The sequence below is a fragment of the Indicator indicator genome, chromosome 9 (assembly GCF_027791375.1).
Source record: "Indicator indicator isolate 239-I01 chromosome 9, UM_Iind_1.1, whole genome shotgun sequence".
Taxonomy (NCBI): Eukaryota; Metazoa; Chordata; class Aves; order Piciformes; family Indicatoridae; genus Indicator; species Indicator indicator.
In genome coordinates, this window is record NC_072018.1 from 31,882,666 (window position 1) to 31,891,895 (window position 9,230).

General features: G+C 45.6%; 1 protein-coding gene across 1 annotated transcript; it reads left to right on the forward strand.

Moving 5' to 3' along the window:
• The first annotated feature begins 1,655 nt into the window (after positions 1-1,655).
• On the forward strand, positions 1,656-8,783 carry LOC128968896 (L-threonine 3-dehydrogenase, mitochondrial-like). Its single transcript, XM_054383542.1, has 8 exons — positions 1,656-1,851; positions 2,988-3,030; positions 5,106-5,176; positions 6,513-6,662; positions 6,747-6,919; positions 7,535-7,625; positions 8,091-8,360; positions 8,601-8,783. The coding sequence occupies exons 1-8, from the start codon at positions 1,668-1,670 to the stop codon at positions 8,738-8,740; spliced, it is 1,122 nt and encodes a 373-aa protein (XP_054239517.1). The 5' UTR covers positions 1,656-1,667; the 3' UTR covers positions 8,741-8,783.
• Positions 8,784-9,230: the final 447 nt, after the last annotated feature.

Below are 9,230 nucleotides of genomic sequence, written 5' to 3' on the forward strand. Positions count from 1 at the left end.
AGGGATACATTCTCCATTTCCTTCCCCAGTATGAAAGGTTTGGAGAGAATGAGAACTAAATCTGCATGTAGCTTGGGATAACTCAGGGATACTTTCCCAGTGTGTTATTATGAGCACATCATGTCCTTTTTTGTGTGTGAAATAATTAAGGACATTTTGAGAGAGTCACAGAATGGTAGGGTTTGGAAGGGACCTCTGGAGATCGTGTAGTCCAATCACCCTGCTAAAACAAGATCACCCAGAGCAGGTTGCACAGGATCATGCCCAGGCAGGTTTCAAAAGTCTCCAGGGAAGGAGACTCCACAACCTCTCTGAGCAGCCTGTTCTAGTGCTCTGTCACCCTCAAAGTAAAGAATTTTTTCCTTATGATTAGGTGGAACTTACTGTGTTCCATTTTGTGGCTGTTTTCCCTTGTCCTATCACTGGGCACCAGTGAAAACAGTCTGGCCCCACCCTCATGACACCCACCCTTTAGATATTGATAAGTGTTGAGAAGATCCCCTTGCAGCCTTCTTTTCTCTAAGCCAGACAGCCCCAGGTCTCAGAGAAATGCTCAAGTGCCCTCAGTGTCTTTGTAGCCTCTGCTGGACTCTCTCCAATCATTCTCTGTTTCTCTTAACTGGGGAGCCCATAACTGAATACAGTACTCCAGATGAGGCCTCACTGGGGCAAAGTAAGGAGGAGAAGAACTTCCTCCAACCTGCTGGTCACACTTGTGAATGCAGGCAGCAGACCGTTTTCCTGAGTTCTGGGTAGATAACTGCTTCTCCTTCCTTTGCTTCCCAGGTGCTGTCCATCACACATATTAAGATTGAGCAAAGCAGTGCTCTCAGAAGAGATTTTACTGCTGCCTCTGTTGGCTTAGCTGGATCTTGCTGATGCAATACCTAGAAGATTTGCTTATTCATGGCAGTCTAAAAGGCTTGCACTCTACCTACAGTCAAGCTGTGTAAGCACAGCAGCTGAACTTGTTGAATCCTGTATTTGTTGTTTTTTGTGCTTGGAATCGTAGCTTCCAGTGCCTGTTTTAAAAAGGCTTAAACTTGAACCATCTTCTCACTGTTCATTATACCAGACTCTGTGCTGGGGCTCTGGGTGTTTTCCTGAGCTCCCTCTGGGGCTGTGGGTGTTTTCCTGAGCTACCTCTGGTCAATGCATCATTTGTGTTACTTCACAGGCTGCTTGTGGCTCTCGGGTGACACATCAGCCAGGACTTGGTTTGCAGCAAGCTCCTCTGAAACCCTTCAGAGTGTTTAAAAGTAATGTTTATAAGTATGTAAAGGTGAGTGCCAAGAGGATGGAGGCAGGCTCTGCTTGGTGATACCCAGTGACAGCACAAGGGACAATGGGTGGAAGCTGAGGCGTAGGAAGTTCCATGAAAACATGAGGAAAAAAATGTTTTCACTGTGAGGGTGACAGAAGACTGGAACAGGCTGCCCAGGGGGGTTGTGGAGTCTCCCTCTCTGGAGATATTCAGTACCCACCTGGATGCATTCTGTGTGATCTACTCTTGGTGATCCTGCTCTGGCAGGTGGTTTGGACTGGATGAGCTCTTGAGGTCTCTTCTGACCCCTACCATTCTGTGATTCTGTGAAAACGTTTACAGTGGCTGAGTCATTCCTGCTGAATCCTTTCTCCTGTTCTCACAGCACGCTCAAAGGAAGAAGATGCCCATCATCAAGAACGTGAGCAGGGCTGTCAGCCAGGTGCTGCAGAGCTCGGGCTGTGGCTGTGGGGTTTCCATCGTGCCGGTTCGATGCATTGGAGTCTCTCCCCGCCAGGTGGCTTCCGACGCTGGCTTCCACTCCCTGACGTTTGCTGAGACCGATCATCCCCGGGTGCTAATTACAGGTCAGCGTTCCTCTCCTAGCTCTGCCTGCTCCAGCTTCTCAGTCCAGTCCCCCACTCTCCTCCTCCCTCCCTAATGAGCAGAATGCTGGAAGCAAAAATACTCCAAATATTCTGGAATTGTGATGATCTTTCACATAATCCTAGAGTGGTGGGGGTTGGAAGGGACTTCTGGAGATCTGTCTAGTCAGGGCCACCCACAGCAGGTTGCACAGAGTTACATCTAGGCAAGGTTTCAAGTCTCTCCAGAGAAGGAGACTCCACAACTTCTCTGGGCAGCCTGTTTTAGGGCTCTGTCACCCCCAAAGGAAAGAAGTCCGTAAGTCTAGGGTCCAGAGGAGGACCACAAAAATGCTCAGGGGGTTGGAGCACCTCTGCTACAAGGACAGGCTGAGGGAGCTGGGGGTCTTCAGCCTGGAGAAGAGGAGGCTCCGGGGAGACCTAAGAGCAGCCTGCCAGTACCTGAAGGGGGCCTACAGGAAGGATGTAGAGAGACTGTTTACAAAGGCCTGCAGTGACAGGACAAGGGACAATGGCTTCAAACTAGAGAAGAGCAGATTTAGATTGGATGGTAGGAGGAAGTTCTTTGCTATGAGGGTGGTGGAGCCCTGGAACAGGTTGCTCAGGGAGGTGGTTGAGGTCCCTTCCCTGGAGATAAAGGTAACGCTTGATGAGGCCCTAGGCTACCTGGTCTACTTGAGTTCAGATGGAACTTCCTGTGTTCTGTTTTGTGCTGGGCACCACTGAAAATTATCTGGCCCCATCCTCTTGAGCCCTGCCCTTTAGATGTTTATAAGCGCTGAGAAGATTCCCTCTCAGTCTTCTCCAAGCCCCATGTCTCTCAGCCTTTCCTTGGCAGAGAGGTGCTCCAGTCCCCTCATGATCTTTGTAGCCATGTGGAGGATTGTATCTCCCATTTGGATGTAAGATCAGAGTCCTATATGAGCTTCCTTTCTGTTTTTTTTATTCCAGAAATCTACTAAACCAGGTTAATTGGGATTTTCTTGAGAAAATATAAAAGCTTTTGGACTTGCTGAGAAAAACAGCACTTATTTCTGATATGATACATGTAATAATGGAACTCTGGATTTTAATAAGCCTTTTTCTCTGGTTTTTATCTCTTGTGCATTGTCTTTTAGGTGGTCTTGGCCAGCTTGGAGTGGGACTTGCTAAGCTTCTAAGGTATGTCATGATTCTCTGACTTGCTGTTAATGATGAATTCAAGCTTTAGCCATCACTTCTAGATGCAATGATTTTCTGAAAAGTTATTTATAAAATAATTTTGGGTTCCTTTATTTCTCTCTTAGTTTTGTAAATAACTTTACATTTCACCATCTCCTTGATTTAGGTTTACCAATGTACTCTGTGTGTCCTAAAATAACATCGTTTTCCCTAAGAAACTAGCTGCTGAGTTCAGTTTGCTTCCAGTTAAATGGAAGTATTCAGACTCTGAATCCTCAGAGAGTGGTCAGTTTTTCTTTTCTTTGGATTTGGGGCCTCAATGGAGAGACAAAGGCTATGATTTTATGAAGCTTAAAAATACATCACCCTTTGCTCATTGCCTAGCTGTTGGGCTTTGCAACTGCTGACACTTCTCTCTCTCTGACTATTTCAGTTAAGTAACTACAGTAATAAAGTGACCTACTTTTTGAAGCACAAACAAAAATAAAGATCAGGGTACAAGATCTTGAAGTTTTTATGATTTAGTGAAAGTCAAACTGATGCAGTGAAAGGAGTGCACAGAAAATGTATTTATTCTGTCTCTTTCTGCCCTCCTGCTTGCAGCCTCACATCCACAGTTAACCTTGGTTTTTGCTGGTGTCTTCTCAATGTAAGATGCTCTGAGAGCTCTCCCTGGTCCATATCATTGTCCACATCCACTCCTGCTCAGCCCCTGACTATTATTTCCACATAGGCAGTGTTTGATGCCAAGGATGTGAGCTAGGACTGAAAGTGAGCAAACTGACTGCATTCAACACTGTGCTATAGTCTGAATGCTAGAAAACATGGGAGTCAGGAAGGACAGTCATCTCCTGGGATGCATTTAGAAGACTGTGGCCAGCAGGTCAGGGGAGATTCTTCCCCTCTACACTGCCCTAGTGAGGCCACATCTGGAGTATTTTGTCTAGGGAACTACTGAAGAGAGTCCAGCAGAGGTTACAAAGGATGAGGGGACTGGAGGATCTCTCTTAGGAGGAAAGACTTAAAGGCCTGAGGCTGTTTAGCCTGGAGAAGAGCAGACTGAGAAGAGATCTTTTCAGTGCTTACCAATATCTGAACGGCACGTGGGGCCAGAATTTTCCATGGTGCACAGTGACAGGACAAGGGGCAGTGGGCACAGACTAAAACATAGGAAGTTCCATCTGAGCATGAAAAAAGATTCCTTTCCTTTGAGGGTGCTGGAGCACTGGACTAGGTTGCCCAGAGAGGTTGTGGAGTCTCTTTCTCTGGAGAGGTTCAAAACCCCCTAGATACGACCCTGGGCAACCTGTCTAGGTGACTCTGCTTTAGCCGGGAAGTTGGAATAGATGATCTCCAGAGATCCCTTCCAGGAACTCCCACCATTCTGTGATTCATTTCTATGATACATCTAAAGATCATGATGGCAGGCTGGGATGTGCCAGTGCCATCAGACTCATTCTGTGTCAAAGCCTTGTGCTGATTAGAGAAGCAGAAGGCAGAGATTGCTTGGTTGTATTTACTCTTGTTTGATACAAAGGTAGCTGCAGCTACAGCAAGCCCAGTGGCCTTTTGTGGACACAGGAGCAGAATATCTCTGGGTAGAATTTTCTGAAAGAAGAGGGCAGAAGCATTGGAGCAGGCTGCCCAGAAAGGTTGTGAAGTCTCCTTCTCTAGAGATCTTCAAAACCTTCCTGGATGCACTCCTGTGTAACCTGTCCTGAGTGGTCCTGCTTTGCAGGAGAGTGGACTCATGATTTCTGGAGGTCCCTTCCAACCCCTAGCATTCTATGATTTTATGATTCTCAACATATTTTCATTTATTAAAAGCATTCTCTATCCTTATGCAGTCCTGCAGTGCTACTTGGAGTAGTTTACTGATTTTCTAAAACCCTGTATTGACATTTAAATGGTCTTTGGGCTGGTTTGTTTGTTTTTTTTTTTGTTTTTAGTGTAATAACTGATTTCATTGCATAAATGATTGCTCTGGTATTATTGCTGCAAGTAGCAGCATAGCAGAATTATGACTGGCCTGGAAGAGGGTGGACTCACTGTGCCACGTGGGTATTTTCACACAGGAAACGCTTTGGGAAGAACAATGTGATTCTGTCTGATATTAGAAAGCCTGCAGACAATGTTTTCTACAGTGGTAAGTGACTGGGAAAGCACATGGGGGGAAAAAAAAAAATCTTTATTTCCTCCCCCCCCCGATGTTGATGCACTAATTACCAAAGTCTAAACAATAAATGCATTAGACTGAACCATTTACTGCTGGAAACTTCAGGATAATGCCTCCCTGCTTTGGAATCTTGCCAAGGCATTGATTTCTCACTGTCTGTTACTCTCTTTCTCTAAATATTATTATTTAGTGTTTTGTTTCACTGTTGTTTTGCCATTTCATTGAGCAGAATAACTGCTTGAGTCAAGCTTAGCTTGGCTGTGCCTGCTCCTGCTGTCAAAAGAGGCATTTATTCTTTTGGAGGGAAGAAGTTGGAACTTAAATTTGTGCTTTGTTTTAACATGCTTGGGCAACTTGTAAGATAAAGTGGGATGCAGAGTAGGATTTTTAGATTCTTTTCATTAGAAACTTGGCACAAATTTTGCTTTGTCATTACTGTTTGTTGATGTATTTAGGTGTTTCAGTAGTGTACACTAGATGGCTCTGGGCAACCTGATCTAGTGGAGGATGTCCCTGCTCACTGCAGCGGGGTAGGACTAGATGATTTTTGGAGGTCCCTTCTGACCCAAACCACTCTGAGATTCTGTGCTCCCTCTTTTCATGCTGTTGACTGCATAAACAGGAGTTCCTGCATCAGTAAGAGGTAGAGGTAGCACTGTCCCTTCATGTGTCCTGCTGCACTCCCTGGAGTACTGGGGTCCCCAACACAAGAGAGACAGGGACCTGCAAGAGCAGGTCCAGAAGAGGGCTACAAGGATGATCAGAGGGCTGGAGCACCTCTGTTACAAAGAGAGGCTGAAAGAAGTGGGGCTGTTCAGCCTGGAGAAGAGAAGGCTCTGGGGAGACGTTAGAGCTACGTTTCAATGTCTGAAGGGAACCTACTGGAAGGCTGGGCAAGGACTGTTCAGAAGGGCCTGTGGTGATAGGGTGAGGGACAATGGTTTGAAACTGGAGCAGGGGAGATTTAGGTTGGATGTCAGGAGGATGTTCTTTATAATGAGAGTGGTGAAGTACTGGAACAGGTTGCCCAGGGATGTGGTTGAGGTCCCATTCCTGGAGACATTCAAGTTGAGACTTGATGTGTGCCTGGGCAGCCTGATCTAGTTGGAGGTGTCCCTGCTGACTGCAGTGGGCTGGACAAGAAGACCTTTGAGGGTCCCTTCTAACCCAATGCAGTCTATGAGTTTGCTACTTTACTGGCCACTGCTGGTAGGTCAAGAAGCAGCAATCTGAGTTTCATGTAGGACTTTTCTTCATGTCCTTTCTTCTTGGCATTCAACTTTTCTACTGGTTCCATTTCTTCTAGGCCCTTTTATCTACGCAGACATCTTGGACTACAAGAACTTACGTGAGATAGTGGTGAATAATCGGATCACGTGGCTCTTCCACTACAGTGCTTTGCTCAGTGCTGTTGGAGAAGCAAACGTCCCTTTGGCCAGAGCTGTAAATATTACTGGTATGTGACAAGGCTGTGAAGTTCATGACTCCTACAGAGGCTTGAGAGTGCTCTCTGTGTTCTGATAAATGTGATTTGTTGCAGGTTTACACAACGTCCTGGATATCGCAGCTGAGCATAATTTGAGGCTCTTTGTTCCAAGCACTATTGGAGCCTTTGGACCCACCTCTCCTCGAGATCCAACTCCTGACCTCTGCATTCAGAGACCAAGGACAATCTATGGAGTCTCCAAGGTTCACGCTGAGCTCATGGGAGAAGTGAGAATGGTTTTGTTTTCTTTATGTGGCGGAAGTTCTGGGAGAACTTTATGGCTTTTGTAAGATCTCTCACTGCAGTAGTTTCTTTTCCCCACCCATTCCTTCCTTCAGGCTTTAGTACTCAGTAGTAGTTGGAGGCAGCTCTTAAGGACAAATCTCTTCTGAGTGTTGTTGGAACAATCTTTTGAGTGTTATTGATGGGGACGATCTTTTTAGGTGCAGCTTCACCAGTGCCAAGTAAAGGGGCACAAACGCTTCCCTACTCCTGCTGGCTAAGCTTCCTGATCCAGACCAGGTTGCTTGCTGTTGGTCTTCTTGAAATGTTCCACAAACTGAGGAATTCTCAATTTCTGAATGCTGTATCTAAACCCTACTTTAGAAACCAATCAATATCAAGGATCCATGCCCACTGATGTGGATGTAACCTGGAGAAGGGGCAGCAGGGACATCAGCTACCCAGCCGGGAATGGAGACTGTTTAGTAGCTCCTTTCATCCCTGACAGGGGTTGGTTACAGGAGGGAGGTTCTCCCTGTGGCAGCTTTTTCCTGTGAAATCTGTGAGTTGTGTGGCCTGGTCGTGATGCCTGAAGCTCCGTTTCTCTCCTCCCTCTGCAGTACTACCACTACCGGTATGGCCTAGACTTCCGCTGCCTGAGGTATCCAGGGATTATCTCTGCTGACTCTCAGCCTGGTGGGGGAACAACGGGTAAGTGACTTGTGTGGAGTTCTCTGTATTGCAGGCAAGGAAAATCGAGCCAGTGCAGTCATTTTTAATGTGTTTGCAGGAATTTAATCTGTGGCAGTGTAGAGTATCAGTGTAGGGATGTTTTATCCTCTCCAGCCTGGGGCTTAATTCCATGGTCTTTGTCCATAAACAGTAACTCAGAGGTTTGGAATTAATTACACTTTATTTCTTTAATTTTTAAACTCTGCCATCTTGCTGCAGCATGCAAATGCCAGAATAGCATCAGGATGGTTCAGGCTGACTCCAGCTGTACAATGTAAATCATACACAATTCTGCTGCTAGATTAAAATCTAGAGAGATTTTAATTCAAATCTAGAGATGAAAAAAACTAGAGATTTTAGTCTAGAGACTTAGGGGTTGGTCTGAGGATTGTTTACTGCCAGATTGAGGTAGATGAGTCACCCATCCATTGTTCTTTTCTGCAGATTATGCTGTCCAGATTTTCCATGATGCCATAAAGACAGGCAAGTTTCAGTGCAACCTGAAGCCAGACACTCGTCTCCCCATGATGTATATTGATGACTGCCTGAAAGCCACTCTAGAGGTCATGGAGGCCCCTGCAGAGGCACTGAGCATGAGGACATACAACATCAGTGCCATGAGCTTCACTCCTGAGGAGCTGGCACAAGAAGTGCAGAAGCATATTCCTGAGCTTGAGGTGACCTACAATGTGGACAAAGTCAGGCAGGCCATAGGTTAGTATCAGCCTCTTTAGCATGCAGGTAAGAGAAGAAATGAGGTTGCTGTATGTTAAGGACAAAACAAATTTTCTTCTCTTTTTAGGCACTTGCAAATTGCTCTCCTGTGCAATTCGAGTCTTAACAGTTTGACGTTCAGCTTTAGTAGTTCCAATGGCCAGTGATGCTGCATCTTGAAGCATAAGGAATTGTTGCTTAAACCTCATGCTCCTTGTTTCTTCTCTCTTTTCCCTGCAGCTGACAGCTGGCCAATGAAATTTGATGACAGGAACGCCCGGAGGGATTGGGGTTGGAAACATGATTATGATCTCCCTGAGTTGGTGACTACGATGTTTAGCTTCCTTGGGTCTGACTCCAGGATTGCTCAAGCTAACTGAAATACTTTGCAAGATGTTTCCAAATTTCCACAGAGGACCAGGAAGAAATGGCTAAATTAGTTTACCATTTTCTGAGTCTTAGACCATGTCAGTTGTTAGTTTGTGGTTGTTTTTTTTTTTTTAAGTAGCAGTAGAGCTGGGCAGAAACATACAGTAAGCTGGAATGTGCTGTTAGATAAACCACATCATTTGGTGCAGTCTCCAAGCACAGCACTGACAACAAACATAAAGAATTCTTGAACTTTCACACTTCAACAGCCAGGAAAAAAAAGAAAAACAAACCAAAAGGCACTTCCTCCTGGCTGATGACTCTCCAATCATTCCTGCTGCCTGCCTCTTCTTTGGCAAACAACATGGGGCAATATCATCAAATCTGGGAGATTTGGGCATATCCCCCAAAGTTAATGATGGGGTTTGCATTTTGCTGGAGGAGGATGTTAGGTCATAGTAAGATATGATCCTTTCTACTCTTTGCTTACAAAAGAGAGGT